The sequence below is a fragment of the Sceloporus undulatus genome, chromosome 1, assembly GCF_019175285.1.
Source record: "Sceloporus undulatus isolate JIND9_A2432 ecotype Alabama chromosome 1, SceUnd_v1.1, whole genome shotgun sequence".
NCBI classification, from domain to species: domain Eukaryota; kingdom Metazoa; phylum Chordata; class Lepidosauria; order Squamata; family Phrynosomatidae; genus Sceloporus; species Sceloporus undulatus.
The window spans coordinates 222,393,554-222,415,062 of record NC_056522.1 but is presented as its reverse complement, the minus strand read 5'-3'; the positions used below and the strand labels follow the sequence as shown (position 1 = coordinate 222,415,062).

The following is a 21,509-nucleotide window of genomic DNA, read 5'->3' as shown; positions in this document are numbered from 1 at the left end:
CTGACAAGAAAAATATTAGAAGACAGGAAAGACAGATTTTACTTGCTGTAATTTTTTGGTGTTTATACAAGGGAGCATTCCAAAGATGGCTCACCATAAGGTTGAATTTCAATTAGCTTAAGGGCAAAACCCAGCTATTTCCATTTAATATGGACCCAGTATCCATTACAAACTCTCAAATCTAGCCTTAAGGTTTGGAGCGTGGTGTGAAAGAAATGTAAGGGGGGGGGGGCACAGAGGGAGGAGAGGATAAGAAAAGCCAAGTTCAGCAGAAGTCCCTTCATGGAACACACAGTACAACTCATTAAGTAAAAATTACTTTAATACCAGCTTTTAAAATACTATTTTAATGGCATCTTTTAGTTTAAAAAGTCCATGGAAATAATTCAAACCACATTCCCTTCTGCATATGTAAACCAGGACTGAGACACAGAGTGCAAGCTAATGTGTACACCTTTAACCACCACAATAAAAAGTTATGGAAAAATTATTACAGTATGTGTGTATACACGTGTACACACATGCAAGTACAAACATGTCCATGTATATAACCCTTCTTTAGAAAAAACTACATGCCACACACTGTAACGATGGATTTTCCTAGTAACTACTGAAAATTTTCTATTTGAAAGCTTTGGCAAAACAGTAGGCATTAACTTGGGAAACATGATGCTAGTGATGCTCAGAGTAGATTCTATTACAGGTTGAATATCATGTATGGATGAGATTTACATAAGTGTTGTCTTACCATTCAGCAACTGATTTCATCAGTCTACTCCCACAGGCCCTGGTGCCACAACAAACTACAAATCCCAGGATTCCTGAGGATGGAGCCATGGTAGTTAAAGCAATGTCAAACTGTATTATTTCTGCAGTGAAGATTAGATCAGGATCTACTACACATACATAGACTCTGGCCTGGTTTGCTGTCCCAGAAACCACCTTATCCATGGTTTGGCTCCTTTTTCCTCCTCTTCATGGTCAGGTAATCATCCACATTCACTTTAAATATGATGCTGGGTTTTCTGCTTGGCCAAAGCCTCTTGTTTAAAATACATTCCAAATAAAACATGATGAGATGAGACTGTTTCTGATACAGAGGAATGACTGAAGATTGTTTTCCTTTAATTATATCCATCTGTACAACTACATCGACCACCAAATCCCCAAACCTCTGAACCTTTATCAAAATTAAAAAAATGGGAGATGCAAAAGAAATGTTGCTGAAATTGCAATGAGTTTATGACCTATACCATTTTTTTTTTTTGCAACTGAAACTATTGTTTGGTCTGGAAGGCACAGACAGAAATGCTGCTAACGTGTTGGTGCTTGGCTCCAACAGGATTACTGTGTGTTTCATTTCATACATGGGAAAGTAATACTTAGTTCAAAATATCCTATGCTATATATACATACAACACAAATAAATTGTGGTATTACTACCTTTTGAATCATGTACAGAGACTACATGCTCCATGAAGACTAAAATAAATAATAGACTGTTTATTATCTAAAAATCAATGTAACTTAAAATTTGGTTGTCCCAACAGTGTTTATTGACTGATTCAAGTAAGACGACAGTCGTCAATTGCCACGCAGTTTCTTCATGATGGGGCTGTCAGGCGTCGCATTGGTGAAAATGCTCCCCACCACCACGTGAGTTCCCCAGAGAATATGACGAATAACTTTACAGCAGCCAAGGTCCTCCACAGAGAACCCGAGACAGCGATAGCGTTCATCTGTTTCAAAAAGGGTGTTGTTTGTGTAAGGGCCAAAGAACTGAAAAAGGGAAAAAGAGAAGCTTGAGAAATGCTTATAAATAACCATCTTGTGTATATTTCCATTGTTGTTGTGTGCCTTCAAGTCATTTCTGACTTATGGCAACTCTCAAGTTAATCTGTCACAGGGTTTTCTTGGCAAAATTTCTTCAGAGGGGTTTGCCGTTTCCCTTCTCTGAGGCTGAGAGAGTGTGATTTGCCCAAGGCCATGCATTAGGTTTCCATGACCAAGTGGGGATTTGAAATTCTGGTCTCCCAGAGTTGTAGTCTAATGCTCAAACCACTACATGCTGGTACTCATATTTTCTTATAAAAGATCTAATTAGTTTAAGTCCAAGCTTACAGGTTTTTAACCTAGAATTGTATGCTTTCTACCTACAATTGGCTATTCTGCAGTGACATTTCAGAAGGAAATCCATGAAAACTCATGCTAAAATAAATAAAAACTGTCCTATGGAAAAGAAATATCACTTCAATAACCAATCAATATATTAGTACATTATATGACAATAAATACACAGTTGTAATGGTATAAAAAACCATGTATCATCCAGGTAAAATTCACTGACGGGCTTTTAATCATATTAGACTTCATAATTTACTTCTTCAAAGGAAAGTCTTTTGGATTTTTGAGTTTCAAATGCTCACCTCACTAGTTTAAATGACTGCTTAGATTTTTCTTTGTTTTTGTTGTTGCTTGTTTTGTTTTGCAATTCTGTGATTCACTGTGATTAAGGATGGTCTATTCGTAACAGATTGTTATTTTCACCTGTTAATGGATTGTATTGAACTGCCCTTCTATATATTGTATAGACACCTACTATTATGTTCCTTTCAATCATGACAAATGTTTGTTGGATGAAAACAGTTCTTTGTATTCATACCTCACTGGGGCTTTCATGATTTGTATAAATGTTTTTCATTTTTTCTTTTTCTTAGGTGATGTATAAGCTCTCTAATCCTTATTACTGATCACATTTTATTGATAGGAGTTAAGGTGCTGGATTAATTTCATATTTTGAAATTAAGATGGCAGTATCAATCATATATTATGTTGGAGAAAAGCATTTGATTGAAGAAGAGTCCTTCGAAACGATTTCAAATTTTCTGGAGTGATTGCATCAGTTCTAGTTATCTGATTATATTTGTACTATTTTAATTGTTGGAAGCTGCTTTGATTGTTTCTTACAAATAAGTGGGATAGAAATAAAAGTTTTATTATTATTATTTTAATTTTGATTTCTTACCATCGCTCATATGTCAGTTTTTATGCTCTTCATATTTGGGCATGCTCCATTTGGACATCTAATGTGGTGAAAAACACATACTTATCTATGTTTGTTACATCTTGGTTATCATTCCTTATTATAGTTGTATTTAATTTGTGACCTATTATATTGTTAATATATTGCTTGTGCTTTCTAGCATATTTCATTGGCAATTATTAAATTGCTTACATGGGTGGCATATGTTTTAATACTATTACACAGTGTATTTATTGTCACATATTATATTAATAGATTGGTTGATTCTTGAAGCAATATTCCTTTTTTAGATAAGAGAACTTCCTGCTCATTCATATTATCAAGATAAATAAATAAATAAAAATGTGATAAGACTTTATTTATTTATATACTGAAACAAATTGACATGTCTACCTCTTTAGGAATTCTATACAGGAGTAGACAATTTAATAATCCTGTGTAAGATTATATAGCAGTTCCATATTTCTCTCCAGGATTAAATGAAGCCCTCTAATTTCTCCTGTAACTGTTACCAGCAAGAAAACATTCCTAAGGTGTATGCTAAGAAAAAGCAAATTTTGAATCAATTGTGTGGTATAAACTGCAACAGCACATTTGAAGAAAGTTCAAAGAAGAAAACAGTTAACGTCCATCAGTAAAAGTAACCAGAGAAAAGTGTGTATAGGTTAAGTAGAGAAAGATAGCATGTCCCAATTCTTTGCTTTTGATATGACTAAGCACTGGAGTGCAGCTTTGGTACAGCTTCCGGATTCTTAGGATGCATGCATCATTTAAATAGCATACCTCCAAAGAGACCCGAAGCAGCTTTATTTTGGCAGTCTGTAACAGGCCTAAGTTTTTTTTTTAATAGCTTCTGGGACATCAGAAGGACCCTTGTATTGGGGCCTGGTAAGACAATATTCCTACACAATAGTTAATACATTAGAAATAATATTTTAAGGTAAAACCTGGAAGAATGTTAATGCAGAACATCTCTGATATTTATCATTCTCAACACACCTTTTTCTGAAGGTGCTGCCACACTGTAAAATTAATGTAGTTTGATACCACTTTAACTCCCATGGCTCAGTAGTATGAAAGCCTGGGATTTGTACTTTATTGTACGCCATTAAATATCTCACAAAGATAACAAATCCCAAAATTCCATAGTACTGAGTCATGGCTGTTAAAGCTGTGTCAAACTGCATTAATTCTAAACCTACTAACCAAATTATATAAATATTTATATAAAAGTATAAAAATAAATGAACGGAAAGAAATGGACCTATATTCTTTTGCTTTATTAATTTCTCATGTTGCTGCTCTGATTATTGTTTCTACGAAAAGGAGAAAGTATCATCATGCCCTTTAAATAGAAATCATTCTGTATATTAATTTAGGCATGCCCATAAGGGGTTTCCAAGTGGAACAAGAAGAAAACAACAAGAAATACTTACAGCCAACCCTGAAGTTGGGTCAATGAAATCTGCCCAATAGCCTTCAGCACACAAAGCATAGCAAATTTCCTTGGCACCATTGATGAACTAAGAGAAGGGGAAATATAAAGATAGTAAATACACTTATAAGGCTACTAAATATTCTTTTCTTTTCTTGCACAAAATCAAAGGGAAAGCAAGCATAGCTCTGGCTGAAGAAGTTGAATGACAGTACTAAGAGGATTAAAATTAATAACCTGTATAGAGATACCATGGTCACATGAAGCTTAGAAGAAATTCTTTGTGCTCGTCAGTAAAGGATTAATAGTTTTGTACAACTGGGATAATATAATTGCTTTGATTGCTCAAGTGGATTGGAGTGTCATACTTGTTAACCTCTTTTTCATTTAAAACCTTTAAAAAAAACAAACCACGAATGGAATCTATTTTCTTCACTTTCATCCACTTTCCTACTGCCTTAAATTTGTTTCCTAGTTTCAGGACTTGTATATATTGGCCATTAAAGCAGAATTAAATTGCATATCTCTGGTCAACAATGATAAAATAATTTTTCCAAGTCCTTGCCAAGTTATTTATTTTAAAGTAGATGCAAAAACACTGAAACTTAGCAGTTGCAACTGCTAATGAAAAACAACTAAGGCTCTCACCAAAATGATTTACTGTATATACTCATGTATTAGTCAAAACATTGACCCAAAACCTGGATCGACTGATCCACAGATCAATGTAAATACTGTACTTTTAACTTTGAACCATTCCCTGGTAAATCTGTTCTGGAAGCACTGACCCCGCTCTATTTTCTCACCCATCCTGCCTTTAGTGTGAACGCAAACAGTTATGTTTGCTGGAATTTTTAAAGTTCTTTGGCATTGTTTTCCTTTGCTTCATCCTTTAGATCCTTTGTTACATGCCTCTAAGTTTTACCCTTGACTTATCTATGAGTCAAATCAAAATCCATAATTTTGCCCCCAAAACCTACCCTCAACTTATACATGAGGTTGGCTTATAGTCGCGTATATACTGTATATATTACTCTTTACACCGTACAAAAATAAACTGCATTTGATGTATAAAGAAAATACCTAATAAACCTACTAAGCACTTTTGAAAAAGCTGACTGTGGTCTAGTGTAGTCAAAAACAGGAAAGACATTTAATCAATAGTTTGGCCAGATGCAGATTTATTAAGTCAAGATATGAAGAAATCTTCATATATGGTGTCCCTTTGCAGCAGCCTCCAACTCATCATAGTTTACTGTTTTGCCTGAAATGTTTTGCTGAATATTTTTAGCAGCTTCAAAAGAAGTCTGAGATTTAATCTGGAAATTAAGTAGGATGTTTATTTCTAAAGAGACATGTCTAAAATTACACTACAAATCGGCTTTCACATTCGTTAAATATGGTGGCTCATTCCAAAACTGACAGCCATGGCTTCCTAGTTTAGATGAAGGAGGGTGTTACAGTTTATCAGAGCCTTTTAAACTAAGAGATTATGGCACAAACTGAGCAATTCTACTGTGAGTTTCAAAAAACAACACAAAACCCTTGGTTAAGACAAATTCAGTACCTAGGTTAAAACACTTCTACCACAATATTACAACCAAGTTCAGAAACTGTTAGCTAAAACCAATTGTTGATCCCAACTAGAGTAAATCCACTGAATTAATGGTATTGGTTCATTCAACAGCTGAGTAAAAGCATCTGCTTTGGGAGTAGCAGCTGGATTAAGGTCTATATAATTTCAAATCAGAAAAGTAAAGCAGAGTAAATAGATATACACATGCTTATATAGACATTTAATCTCATTTTAGTAACTATCACCATCTTTGCTAGAACAAATACCCAATTAATAGGAATTTAATTTGGAATTTCTTAACATTTACATTATATAGTGTGCATCCCTTTGTTTAGTTGAGATCAATAAATCTTCTCATTTCTCCCTTGAAGCATGTAATCCAAAGAGCCAAATGCCATATCATATAACTAAGGGGCTGCTTGAAATTATGATGAATCATCCTGAAACAGGGCAGTTTTATATGCACTGCAGACCTATTTCTTCCAAGCAGTCTAAAGCTCACAGGTCTAATGATCTGTCCATTTAAATTTCAAATTAAGTCAGGAGATTACCAGTAAACAATGACAGACAAACATTTCCTATATACTGGACTCTTTTGATCCTGATTTGTTGCCATCTCTCAACAGCCACTCATACTGATGTTAATTAAAACAACTTGAGTGCTCCAAGTATAGCAACACCTTCCTTTGCCGGCAACTAACTCTCATTACTTTATCCCAACTCTCTCATGTTAAGTTAGTTCTCCTGAACTTGTTTCAGATCCTCCACAATGAAAACAAACAGTCCATTCTATAGTGAATTTGCTGTTAGTAACCTTTAGGCCAGGAGGTTATGCCTACCATCCCAACACCCCTATGGTTAATGTATTGAATTTGACAGGAAGGTGCACAAGGAAGGAGGAGGACAATTAAGATATAATTAGACCAGATTACAATGGCAAAGACTAACAGACCATGACTAACATAGAGACGAGGACATGCTACAATGGAGTTTTACTCTGTATACACTTTTTCATGGTGATAATTGAGTACAACATGCTCCCCAATGCCAGATGATCTTAAATAACCGAAAGGCTATTTGCTAGTGCAAGAGCTTTCAGCTGGAGTAAAGGAAATGTCTTCCGGCCAATGTTGACTTAAAAATTGCTGTTTGATTATTTATCACACAATTATCCACAGTGAAAGTAGGAAAAAGAAAACCTAGAATGTAAAGGATTGTGTAGAATGTAAAAAGTTAAATCTAACGTGTATCAGTGTTTGGAAAATAGCACTGTATGGAGAATATCAAACAGTAAACACTGACATCTGCTGAGACAGAATATTAGTTTCCTAAAAGCATCACTGACATTTAAAAAAAAAAGGATGCCCTCTAGTGGCAATTCCGCATATAGTAACCCAGGCAAAGTTAAAAATAGGACTAATTTAAGGCAAGTATAAACAGGTTTTGGATCAAAACATTACTTTAATAACTACAATAATGTGCAAGTGAGACTTACATTTTCTATCAGAACTTCTCGTTCGCTTTCTACCTCTTCATTCCATGCAGTCATATCATTTATGGTTTTCTGGGTAACGGTTAATACTGTTAGATTATTGGAAGCTACATCTGGAAACAGTGACTCAAAATCTGGAAAGAACAAAAGAAATCCATGGAAGAATTTAGCTAGCTTCTGCACTTCTTTCGCTTCGTCCTCCCACCCTGTTTTGTAAGTAAGCAGAATCAAAATATCCAACAACCAGCACGAACAATAAAGATAGATTTACTTCCTCCCAAAAGTATTGATAGATTATTGGGTTAAGTATTTTCATCATGTAGGAAAGAATATTTTTTAAAAGGAAAACAAAAGTTAATTGAACCCAATACTTGACAACCCCACTAAGAAATCCAAAGTACTCTTCCCATACAATTTTAATTCTAAAGTTCACAAAGACACCCATACCTCTACGTAACAGTTCTGGGCATGCTTGTATTGCACATTCCACCTTTGCAGTTTCAAAGTAGGTCTTTGCGTTATTAACCTCCTGCTTACAAGAAGCACTGCTACCCTGAATAAATAAAAAAATGATAATTTTCAGATTTACAGCAATACACGATAACTATGATTGTTCTTGTGTGCATTCAAATAATTTCTTATAGTGACCCTGAGGCAAAACTATCATGGGGGTTTCTTGGAAGAATTTGTTCAGAGGAGGGTTGCCCTTGCCTTGCTTTGAGGCTGAGAAAGTGTTATTTGTCCATGGTCACCGAATCGGTTTCAATGGCTGAATGAAGATGTGAAAACGTAGTCTCCCAGTTCCTAGTCTAACACTCAAACCACGGCACCACACTAGCTTTCCACAATAGCTATAGTGACACAGTATTTGGTACAGGATTTTCTGCCAGTTTATGTAACATTTAGACTGAGCAAACAGATATATCATGTGATTTGGGGGCAGCTGAAATGCAATTCTGTTTGTGATGTGCTGCAGGCCACAACTGTAACAATACTATATATGTATATGTACAATACTATACTATAGTTGCAGAATGGAGCCAGGCATGGACATAGGTTGCCAATTTTAAAATTCAGGAATGGGCTGGGATTATCTAGCAAAGTTAAAAGGCCTGTTCCAAAATACATTCAGTTCAGAATCACTTGTTGCTGCTTCTCCCTAAAACTACAGCAGTGCTATTAACCCAGGATAAATAAATAGTGAGTGGGGCCCAATCTTTCCCCCAAAATAAGCACCAGAAGGTAACATGTTCAAAATGATGATTTTCATACTTTTTCAGCACTGGGAACAAGGCCATCCCCCAAACATGGTCTCTTCTAACAACTATTTTTCACTGATCTTGTTCCATTATTTCAGCACAGCTACTCTTATTTACATGACTGCCCAATACAGAATCCCTGTATAGAAATCTAGACCAAGTTAACTAGTTTAGAAGATATAGAGTTAATATGGTACATACTGGAAAAACACAAAACTATAGGAATGTAGCCATGTGACCTCATTTAATCCAAAGTGGAGAACCTTTTATCTCTAGCTCTGCATGCCAGGATTCACGTACAAAGTGCTGGTTATTACCTTTAAACCCCTACATGGTTTGGTCCAGCTTACCTTCAGGATTGCCTCTGTCCATACTATCTGCCCTGTACACTCAGGTCCTCTGGCGGACATTTACTCCAATCAGCCAGGTCTAGGTTGGTTAACTGTCAGCCAGAGGACTTTTTCTTGTGCTACCCTTAAACTGTGGAATGCCCTTCCAGAAGATTTGTCAACTGAATGCTGTCCGAATTTAAAAGAGAATTAAAGACCAGTCTCTTCTGGCAGGCTTATCCAGATGATTTTTAAATTGTGAATTTGAAATGATGAACTTTAAATGTGAATTGTTTTAATATGTGTACATCTTGTTTGTTCTTTTAAATTGATATGTGTGTTACCTGATGTCTTTTTAACTGATATTGTTTGTTAACTGCTTTTGTTCCCTGCCTTGATCTGTGAAGAGAGGTGGGTAAGAAATACTACTACTAATAATGATAATAATGATGATGATGTTTGATCCTGGCAATTGGCCCAGATGATTGTATTGAGGTTTATTGCACAGTGGCACTTACAGTTTGCTATGACTATGCACTTGAGAGTGGTGAACACTCTTTCCCAATGTTATTTCAAAATGGATCACCCCATTGATCCTCAAGTGGCCTCAACACTAGTGTTCTTACCTGGAACTCATTGATGTACTGAGCCATCACAAATTCATGCCTCTCACTTGCCAAGGGCTCCACTAAGACGTCAGGCAATTTTTTATGAACTTGTCTTGTCTTCGGAAACGTTGTACCGTTTAGGTGGCAATCAAAGCCAATGTTACCCGGTAGTTGAAATCTCTGGTCCTGGGGACCAAATGGTCCCATTACTTCATCTGGCCATACTGTTCTTGGACCTGTCGAAAGTGAAATTCAGTGTAATTTTAAAGCAGCTGTAAAATTGTTTTCAAGTACATTTCTGCATGGTGATGCATACAGCTAGATACTACAGTTAAACTTCATATCTGATTATATAAATCCCATGGATCCCAGTGGTATTCAGTTCTGAGTATATGCTTGGAACTGGGCTATAAACATATTAAGAGACAGAGTAATTAAAGTATATATAATCTCCTCCCTCTAACAATTTTCAAGTGTTAGGTAATGTGAAATAAATTCTAGAAATTTTCCTTACATATGTCAGGAGGTGTAGCAGCAACAGAAGGCTCATCTGAGCCAGAGGATCCTGCTGTGGAAAATGCCTTGGGAGTTACAACCCTTCTAACCAAAGAATAAAATCCTGGCAGGTACGACACCAGTCTAGATCTGTTACAAAGGACCTAAAGAGGACACAAAGAGAACTGAACATTGCATATCAAATTATGATTGCATATCAAATTATGATTTTTTTTCTCAAGGGGAGGAGGAATATCCATCAGTTGCATTTTGAATCTTAGTTCTCTATACTACCAGTTTGATAAACGTCCTTTGCAATGCAGCTAAATAAATCGGAATTTTGAACAGCATTTGGTGTACATTTAAAATGCTGTCCTTTACATAAGTAGCATTTTTATTGAGAGAGAAAACCAAAATATCCACAGAGAATGCAGTGAAATGTTTGCTAAGCAGAACATAACAAAAGCCATTGTTAGATGTGTGTGCCTCTTCTTTCTTCTAGCAAGGCTAATTCAGTAGAGCACATGACAAGTTAGTTCCACCAGTTTATCTGGCAACACCACATTTCCCTTTGCAAAGATGGACTTCAGTACCTGGCAGTTCTGTAAAGTGGCAGAACAGTCATTCTGTACTGTAGTCACACCTAAGCTTGAAAGCCTCATGACAATAAAACCAGAATAATTCTTAGAAACACAAACCAACTTGGGGGGGGGGGGGAGGCTTCAACCTTTCTTCTTGACACTGAAATAGTCACACTCAATAGGTCTCAGATGTGTGATATCATCTCAACCTAGTTTTATTCTGAAGCTTAATAATGACCAATGCTGATGTTTTTACTTACTGTGCTCCAAATCATTTGATTGATACTGTGTTCCAGTGTTGTAATCCAACTTTCTTTTTAATACTGTTATGAATCTCTTAAAAATTGTTGTGCTCATATCGCAACCATCATCAACAGAAGGCAACCCACAAATCAGGCACGCATTGTCTTTCTATAGTCAAAGGCCACATTCCTCCTTTGTGGAGGAGTGGCTGTATGATAAGGGCAGTAGTGGTAAAGTGAGTGATGGCGAGAACCAGAGGGGTAAGTAAAGGAGCCCATCCCTTTTGTCTTTCTCTCCCACCACCTCTCTCTTTCTCTCTCCACCTGAAGGGCTGCTAGAGAAGGGAAAGATCTGACTTGCAGATGGTATCTGAAATGAGGCTGAAGTCTGTATGAAATAAGCCCAAAGGCCAGGTAAAATCAGCATAAGGCCTGTGCACTGCCCATCTCTGTTTTAGTAATACAGTACTTATTTCAAAGCAGCCCTTCCTTGGTACAGGAAACCACACACAAGTCTCTCTCTCTCTCTCTCTCTCTGTGTGTGTGTGTGTGTGTGTGTGTGTAGGCTGACTTGAACACTGCATTGCTATATAATGGCATAGTGGCTTGAGTATTGGACTATGACTTTGGAGACCAGGGTTCAATTTCCAGCTCTGCCATGAAACTGGGTGACCCTGGGCACTTGGTTCTTCCCATAAGTTGGAGAGGTTAAAGTAACCAAAAATTAAGCAGTGAACAAAACCTTAACTGTATACCACAAGTTGAATTCCTAGTTCATTGCTAAACACTAGTGCCAGATTATGGATTGTATAGGGAATTATAAACAAGTTCTTCTCACTGGCTGCAGTGCTAGCCTTTGGTTCCTGTTAATTCACCAACAGGAGCAAAAAGTAGCACATTGCTGCTGATAAACCAGAATTATCAGGAATTTTGTTACATACAAAAGCAACCACTTGCTTGAACATATACCACTAATATGTCCTCCTCTAATGCAATCTCTGCTGCATAATTTTTGCTCTCCCTAGTTATGTGGATGGTTTTATGTACACACAATGCAGTACTAAACATAACTACTAAAACCCTAATTTGCTTCATGCAACATGACAGTAAAAGGCACCACTCCTTCATACTTAACTGGCTGCAGTGCTCATTTGATGATAACAATGGCAATTGTATGTAGATCAATATGAAGAAATATTACCAGGAATTAAATCTGATAAGGATGTATTTTGTGTACTTAGTATTCTGATTTTCTACTCATAAAGTGCTTTTTGCATTGCATGAGAGGTAATGTGCTAAATTTAATGTTTGAAATAAAGTCAATATGACATACAGTACACGCAGTATGAAGTATTTAATTTAGATGATTGCTGCTATTTAAAATGAATGACACATAAATGCTCTTATAAGATTGGTTATCTCTTCAAAACAATCAGATAGTATAAGGACTTCGTTTTTTCCAAGAGACTGAGAAGCACACTGCCTGAAATCCTGCACACATCCTTTTTTAAAATAAAATTTAAAAAAACTTTAAGCCTGTGGAGGCAGGGACTATTTTATCTAATCTCTGAAAGGCGTTTAGAAAAGCTTAAGTGCTTCATAACTGACACATCAATAAATCAGACCTAGTTGTTGTTGTTACTATTACAGTATTGCTAGGCTGCCTGAATCCCACAGAAACCAATGGATTTAAGCATCTTAATCTTTAATCCTTAATTTTAAAAATCAGTGGAACTTATTTCTGTGTATATGTACATATGAACTGATAGCACTAGTCATTAAGAGAGCAATCTTTTATCATTTATGGGATAAAGCCTGATAAAAAAACACAAAGAAGCACAATGGTTGTAATTCAGACATGCGTACCAACTCTTGCTTTATATTCTAGTTTACAACAGTGCTTCTTAAGCCATCTGATGTGGTTGACTGGTGTTTTCCCCTGCTCTGATGTGTCAGAGACCAGCACTGTATTTGTGCCCATTGGCTATTGGAAATTTGTGTTGTTTTTTTAAATTTCTTGGACACTCTTCCATAGACCAACAGCACTTGAGGGTTGGCACTGGTCCATAAGCAACCACTTTGAGTAACACTGGTTTAGAAGAACAGAACCTGCTCATTTCTTCTTTCATGTTCTTTCCTGAGCATCTCTCAGATCAGACTGAGAAACAACAGAAGATAATGTACATGGGATAGGTAGATACAGCCCAGTTTCTACCCTGTAGCCATACACTATTCTGTGTAAGTGGAGGTACCTTCAAATTGTACAAACAGAACTTTAGAGCTAATACTGGACCTCTAAAATGCCCTCCCCCTATGTGTTATGCTTTAGATTTAGGGAACCTTGTAAGACACAATAAGGGTTTTAAGTATTTATAGAGCAGTAACAAAATTTATCTGTGAACTTCCCTCATGGATGGTAATCTAAGGTCTAGATAAAGATACATCTCAGTTAATGAAGTAGATGTGTTCTTAGGCATTACTTCTTGAACAGAAAATATGGTACAAGAGACAGAAATAACACGGGCTGCTGCCGCACTGCAGAATTAATGCAGTTTGACATTCCTTTAATTGCCATGGTTCAGTGCTATGGAATCCTGGGATTTGTAGTTTGTAGAGCTCTCTGTCAGAGAAGGCTAAATGTCTCAACATTACAAATCTCAGAATTCCACAGCATTGATCCAGGGCAGTTAAAGTGGTGTCAAACTGTATTAATTCTGCAGTGCAGATGCCGCCATGGAAAGAACAAAGAGAAGAATTCCATTATTTCCTAACCCAGGCTTTGTTTATTGTATTGTTTACTGCAAACATGCTGCTGCAACCACACACTTAAAGCACTTCTCCAGCCTTTCTTTACCAACCTCCAAATCCCAATGCTGTTAAAAACAAACTTCCAACTACTGGTAGACAAAGGATGCCGACGAAAAGAGAGGTTGGGTGGGTGTATGATTATATATAATTGACTATGCCTATATTTCTATAATGAACCAGATTACCTCATACAGACCTCCCCATTAAAATGCTGCCCTTTAAATCAAACAAACCCACAAATCAGTTAAGTGGTACAGTATTGTAAAATATTGATACACACCTATAAGAGTGTATGTGCTTCCTTTTCTGTCTTCAGAGGCTTGTGAATAAAAAAGTACACAAGGGACTCTTCATGTGCCAGGAAAATTACTGAACCCACAGCATGAAGTGAGAAGAGAAATACTTATGCACACACATACTTATCTGTACAGTCCACTAAAAATACAAATATAGTTATATCACTTACACTGGCCATTTCCATGTGTCTCTTTCTTTAAAGATTCTCCCTGAAACAAAGAAACAGATCATAGTGACAGTTGTGTAACATGTTGGGCCTGAACTGCAATCTCTTAAGGGTCCTAGCTATGACATATTTGCTGTGCTCCAAAATATGCCCAAACTTTTCCCTGCAGAGAACATCCTTAAATAATTATTAAAGCCTGTAGAACTCAAACCAGAACAGTGATGTTTTCCCTTTGTATTACCCTAATATAGAGGCATCACATGAAGGGAAGTGATGCAAGATGTCACTGATTAAAGAAGGAATTACAGTACAGTATGTGCCAGGACTCTGACCTAGTGCTTCTCAAATGTCAATACATGCTAATCTCAAAATATTTCCTTGAAATTCTTCCAGATGGAAACATCTTTTTAAAACGTTTCAAATATTGATTTATCTGTGATTTTGAGAGCAATGCCAACTACTATACTTCTAATGCCCTGGAAAAGCTGAACAAGATTTGACAATTTATGCAGTTATGAGAATAACTACTGAGACAGGGAAGCAATATTAAAGGGGACAAGTGGGAGATAGTTCACTTAAAGCAGGGGTGGACAAAGTGTAACCCTCCAGCTGACGCTGGACTGCAAGACCCATCAGCCTTAAACAGTTTACACTAGTGATGAAGGAGGATGGAAGTGGCAGTACAACATCAGGAGGACTCACTTCTGATTTGAAGAAGCCAGAATGATCAGTTATGATTACTTTGTATCCTACGTTCAGTCACTGCTTATTCTATTTTTAAAAAATCTTTTTTCCTATCTGGTAGCCTTCTGTCTTTATTTTCCCCATTCTCTCCTCTACTGGGTGGCTATGTAGGCCATCGGTTTCATTTTGCTGTTTTAAAAAGACCAATAAATACCTCAACATTACAGACTATAAAAATAACATGAACAGCATCTAAGGTGGACCATGCAACAGATCTCTGTATCAGTGATGTAGGACCTGCAGCCATCCAAGATGCTGACAAACTATTACTATTACTATACCCCATTATACATCACCATTGAACAGGTAGCTAGGAATGATATGAAGTGGAGGACCTCTGGAAAGCCACAGGTTTCCTGCCATTAATTATTTAATGTATTTTACTGAAAAGAAAGTTCCATTATGTTTAATGGGGTCTATTTCCACATTGATACAACCATCACATTCCTCATACATCTCCCTCTATTCACACTCAGCTTGCTTTGTTTTTGAACAGTGTGAGCTATACTATTACATAATTGTCAATGTGCCACAAGAATTATTTTATGTGTTTGTTGCAAAAGACTAACACCTGTTTGCATTACACCTCTGAAAACAACGGCTGAAAGAACAAGAACATAAGCAGAAATTGTAGAAATAGAAATACAGCTTGAGTCTTCCTTATCTGGAATTACAAGACTTAATTTTTTTTCATGGGTGGCTGACAGTGACATTTTTTCTTTCTGATGGTTCAATGTACAAATGAAACCTTGCTTCATGCATAAAATTATTAAAAATGTTGGATGAAGTTACCTTCAGGCTATGTGTTTAAGGTGTATACAAAACATAAATGAATTTTATGTTTAAACTTCAGCCCAGTCACCAAGATACCTTATTATATACATATATGCAAATACAGGCATTCCTAAATCATAAAAATAAAAATCCAAAATCCAAAACACTTCTGGTCCCAAGCATTTTGGATAAAATAGGGAAGACTTGACCTGTGGTGGAGCTTGGCTGGCTGCTTTTATCCAAGGCATACCTAGAAGTGATGAACTGAGGATTCTAACCAGCATCCAAATTTGTGAAATGGTGATTACTTTTCCGGACTAAAAGAGCCAAAAGCTTTATACCAGGCTGTCTTTTATTCTCCAACGTCTGGACCTCTCCTCTGACCCAAGCTGCCACTCTCAACAAACTTATTAGCTAACAAATCTTACTGTCTTCTGAACAGAGATTTTAACCTGCAGTTAGCTTATTGTGAGGAAATTAAGGCTGCATTCACACTGCATTAATAATCCAGTTTGACACCACTTTAACTGTCATGGCTCCATCCAATGGCATTCTGGGATTTCTAGTTTTTGGTGGCACCAGAGTTCTCTGATAAAGAAGGCTAAATATCTCACAAACTACAATTCCCAGAATTCCACAACAATGAGCCATGGCAGTTACAGTGGTGTCAAACTGGATTATTAATGCAGTGCAGATGCAGCAAAGTAAATGAGGCAACACAACTGCCTGCAACCCTTTACTCCTAGGACTGCCAGACAGTAAACCAAAGAGGTCTCCTGTGTATTTAGTGAGTGTGTAGCTAAGGGATGAGAAATAGGTGTTGCTTGTTGGGCAACCAGGTCACAAGCAACTCCTACTGAAATTCCCTCAACCATTAAAAATACAGAGGCCAGCCCAAGGTTTTAATCTGGCAGCCCTAGTGTACATCCATCTACCCTGAAGCAACTCTATGGTTGTGAAAGCTGAACACTGAAGATGGATGATAGGAAGAGGATCAACCTATTTGAAACATGGATCAGTTCTGAGGATACAGTGGACTGCTAAAAAACCCCCTATATATAGACCCTAGAGCAAATGAAGCCTGAACTCTACTTAGAAGCCAGGATGACTAAACTGAGACTGCTGTACTTTGGCCATATCATGAGAAGAGACAACTCACTAGAAAAGACAATAATGCTTGGTAAAGTAGAAGGTAGGAGGAAAAGAGTAAGACAGCATCACAAATGGATAATAAGGCAAGGAACAGAGGCTGGAATACCATCTATTGGGAGTGCTAAACTTAGGGTTGTATAACATTGTATTCTGAATTCTATGTATATGGTTGTGGAAGCTAGACAGTGAAGAAAGCAGGTAGGACTAAAATCAACTCATATGAAATGTGGTGCTGCAGAAGAGTGCTAAGGATATATTGGCCTGTTTAAAGACCAGTGCAGTGGGCCCTTGGTTCCAGGACCCCCTGGATGCCAAAATCTGTGGGTGCTCAAATCCTATTACTTACAGTGGCATAGTAAATTGGTGTCTCTGATATAAAATAGCAAAATCAAGGGTTTTTTTTTAAGAATTTATACATATATTGGAATACTTTCACGCTGTGGATAGTTGAATCCACGGATACCGAGCGCCAGGTGCAAATGGGTTTTAGAGCTCAGCAAGCTGAACTCAACCTGGAAATCAAGATGACTAAAACGAGGCTGTTGTACTTTGGACACATTGTGAGAAGGCATGGCTTCCTAGAAATACTGCTTGGTCTGGGGAAAGGGAGGAGGAAAAGAGGAAGGCTCCATTCCAGGCAGATTGACTCTGCAAGGCCTGAGCAGGACACACAATGGCATAGAGGTCACCATAAATTGTAGCCGACCTGATGACAGTTAACAATAACCCCAATTCCAAGGGGATTTACAGCATTACATTAAGGGGATGCACCACTGTCTTTAATTACACACCATCCCAAAGGCAGTCAGAAGACTATCCCGAGAGATGTATGTAATTCGAAACCTAATTAAGGGGGACTCTTGGTCCAAAACACACTGCAGAAGTAATCCAGTCTGAGACCACTTGAACTGCCCTGGCTCAGCGGCAGTGAATCCTGGGAATTGAAGTATGATTAGTATTATTATAGTTTATTTCTAAAGCACTGTACATACAAATGATCAAAACAATAAAAATAAAACCTGCCAATGGCGTACATTCTAAAAAACACGTATAAAACAACAGATAATAATATAAAACAGAACTGGTTAAAATAAGCAAGCAACAATGAATATACTGTGGCCCCAGAGCTCTCTGGCAGAGAAGGCTCAATGTCTCACAGAACTACAGTTCCCAGGATTCCCTAGCACTGAGCCAGAGCAGTTAAAACCATCTCAAGATGGATTATTCCTGCGGGGGGTTTTGGACAGGGATGGCCACCAGCTGCTGCTGTTTTTCTTTTTTTTGGACTTCAACTCCCAGGATTCCTGGCCATAGGCGCTGGCGACTGAGGCTTCTGGGAGTTGGAGTCCAAAATGGCCTGGCCTAGGAGCCTGTGCTCTTGGCAGCCCACCTTCCCCTCTTCTCTCCCTGAGCCGGGGAAGGGAGTCCTGCTTGGGCTCAAGGGGCTGGCCCTCATTGAGGGAAGCGGGGCGCCGTTGGAGGAGGACCTCTCTCTCGGGGCTCGTTACCTGTTCTTTGCACTGTTGTTTCTTCCCATAAAATGGCAGCCCAGGGCGGCCAATTGAGCCTGGCCATCGTCGATGCTTAAGGAGGAACAGCCGAAAGCAATCGAGTAGAGGCGGAAACGCAACACAATGGGAACAGCCGCAGCCTCGACGGAGACCGGTGGGCGTCGAATCATCGTCAGGGAAGGCGAATCGAAATATTCCTCATCGATTAGCATATTATTGTGGGGGGGGGTTAGGGAAACGGCGGGCGGCGCTGCCCATCGATCCCCGCTTAAATAGATTACCCATACTGCTGTTGTGCCGCTGCTATTCGACTGGACCACCTCCAGTTGCATTGTGGGATTTGTAGTTCAGTGAGGCCTAAGAGCTCCCTGGCTGAGAATTCTAAATGCCTTTCCTTAGACTGCAAATCCCACAATGCAACAGGAAGCAGCCAGAGGAATAGCCGCACTATAAAATATTGCAACAAAGAGATGGAACGCTGGGTGGCGCAGTGGACTGAGCGCTGGACTATGACGCCAAGAGGCCGGGGTTCGAATCCTGCCACCGCCATGGAAACCCACTCAGGGTGACCAGGCTGTCCTATAAATGTAGGACATCGGAGGTAAACGCAGGACATTGCAAAATAAAAGTCAAAAACATGTTCAAAGTAGAGGACATTGTTGGGCCATTCTTCCAGGAGAGAAGGCTGAAATGTAGGACAGGTCCTGGAAAAGGAGGGCAGCTGGTCAGCCTGACCCTGGGCAAGTCACACTATCTCAGCCTCAGAGAAAGTGACTGGGCAAAGACCTTCTGGACATGATAGGTTGCGCCTTCGGGTCACCATAAAGCACACAACAACAACAAAACAACACACACAATGTGGGAGTGAGTTGGACTACAACTCCCAGAATTCCCTAGCCAGCGCTAGAGCCAGCGAGGTTTCCGTGTTGGACTACCAGTGGTTCCACACTGCGGAAAGAAAGCACTCCTGATACCACTTTAACTGTCATGGCTCCATCCTGTGGAGTCCAGGGACTTGTAGTTCAGTGAGGCATTCAGCCTGGTCTGTCAATTCCCAGCATCCTGTAGGATGGAGCCATGGCAGTTAAAGTGGTCTCAGTCTGCTTTATTTCTGCAGTGTGGATATTACACCCAGGACTCTAGAGAGCAGGGTTTGAATCCTCACTTGGCCACGGAAACCTACTGGGTGGCCTTGGGCGAGTCACACTCTCTCAGCCTCAGAGGAAGGCAATGGCCAACCCCCTCTGAACAAACTTTGCCTTAGGGTCGCCACAAGTTAGAAATGACTCAAGGGCACACAACAATGTTCACGACACATAAACGTTTTACGTTTATCGAAACCAGGTATTAAATAAGTGTTTAAATTGTTTTCCAGCATGGGTTTAATAATAGGGTTGCGTGGCTTCAAGTAGCTTCTGACAGTCACTTATGGCAACCCTGAGGCGAGCCTATCATGGGGTTTTCTTGGCAAGTTTCTTCAGAGGGGTTTTGCCATTGCCATCCTCTGAGGCTGAGAGAGTATGTCTGGCCCAAGGTCACACGGCTGAGCAGAGATTTGAACTCTGGTCTCCAGAGTCGTACTCCAACACTCAAAACACTACACCACCACTGTTGGTATCTTGTTGTTGTGTGCCTTCAAGTCCTTTCCGATTTATGGAAGAGGACGCTATCATGGGGTTTTCTTGACATGTTTCTTCAGAGAGGGTTTGGCAGTGCCATCTTCTGAGGCCAAGGTCACTCATTAGGTTTCCATGGCCAAGCCGGGATTCGAACCCTGGTCCCCAGGGTCATACTCCAATACTCAAACCACTACGCCACGCTGGCTGTTTATCAATAGCCCTTATCAGATGTGGAACTGGGGGTCTTCCGCACAGGGCGATTCGAATTCGCGTTATTTCGCACAATACCATCATACCAGCATTCGAATGGCCCCACTCCGCACTCACGTGATGCGCGAAGCTGCCGAACTGAATGCGTACTGGCTCCTCTTTTTGGAGCGTGTTGGCCCAGTGCGCTGATAAGGGGATTGGCACTATCCTGGATTGGGGCCTCTGTTCGATCTCAGTGCGAATGGGTCTGGTGTGACTACCCCAGTCCTGAATTCCATCGGCAAGACCCCCAGATTCCCATTTTTCTTCCGGTGGGTCTTTCCTCTTGCCGGTGGTTCCAGGGAAGCGGGGGGGGGGGCGTGCGGTTCCAGCGGCCTCTCTCCTCCTCCTCCCGGCTTGAGAGGCATCCCTTGACTGCATCCCAGGCAGGAAGAGGCGCGGGGGCCGCTGAATCGTGGTTCCAGCAGCCTCCTCCTCCTCCTCCCGGCTTGAGAGGCATCCCTGGCTGCATCCCAGGCAGAGGAAGAGGGCGCGGGGCTGCTGATGGATGGAACGCGGTTCCAGCAGCCTCCTCTCCTCCTCCGCGCTTGGGAGCCAGCCTCGGGCTGCCTCTCAAGCCGGGAGGAGGAGGAGGAGGACGTTGGAACGGCGGCGATTGCCGCGATTCTAGCGGCCCCGCGCCTGTTCCCTGCCTGGGATGCAGCCCGGGCTGGATCCCAAGCCGGGGGAGGAGGAGGAACTCTTAATCAAAGCATCCCCATTTACTTAGATGGGCCATCCAGCCTCTTTGACAGCCGCTGGATGGAAACTGCTCCGCCCCCTCCCCGAATACTACTCACACACTCACACACCACACACGAGAACCGGGCATTTCCATTGCTAATTTGTTGCAAGGGAAGGTCATGGAACATTAAAACCAAGCGAATGTAGAGAGGAAAACAGTAATGGGCACGTTGTCTAGCGATTGTTATTGTGCATGAACTGGCTCTCCAGCTGTTTTACCGGGCTGTCATGGAACGTGCACCTCCCTTTCACCCCGGAAGCGTTTAAGGTCGCAACCCATGGCACCACTGAGCATGTGCGAGGGGGCCAATACGAATCGGCCAATCCTCATGTTGAGCACCGATGTGACAAAACATTCTGCACTGAATGCACTTCGCGCGAATGC

General features: G+C 39.7%; 1 protein-coding gene across 2 annotated transcripts; it reads right to left on the bottom strand.

Moving 5' to 3' along the window:
- Positions 1-304: 304 nt before the first annotated feature.
- On the bottom strand, positions 305-18,627 carry MMADHC (metabolism of cobalamin associated D). Of its 2 annotated transcripts, none has more exons than XM_042441277.1 (8): positions 18,510-18,627; positions 14,335-14,374; positions 10,257-10,401; positions 9,761-9,978; positions 7,994-8,099; positions 7,550-7,680; positions 4,480-4,566; positions 305-1,779 (listed from the first exon to the last, which is right to left on the bottom strand). In XM_042441277.1, exons 2-8 carry the CDS (start codon positions 14,347-14,349, stop codon positions 1,585-1,587), a joined length of 897 nt encoding a protein of 298 aa, XP_042297211.1. In that variant the 5' UTR covers positions 14,350-14,374; positions 18,510-18,627; the 3' UTR covers positions 305-1,584. The 2 variants fall into 2 exon arrangements, with proteins under 2 accessions (XP_042297211.1, XP_042297220.1); XM_042441286.1 differs by lacking the exon at positions 18,510-18,627 and adding an exon at positions 18,392-18,498.
- Positions 18,628-21,509: the final 2,882 nt, after the last annotated feature.

Coding starts and splice junctions, on each gene's coding strand:
- MMADHC (XM_042441277.1), bottom strand. Junction 9,979..10,256: donor TGCTACACCTCCTGACATAT/GTAAGGAAAATT, acceptor CACTTTCGACAG/GTCCAAGAACAGTATGGCCA. Junction 8,100..9,760: donor AGTACATCAATGAGTTCCAG/GTAAGAACACTA, acceptor TTATTTATTCAG/GGTAGCAGTGCTTCTTGTAA.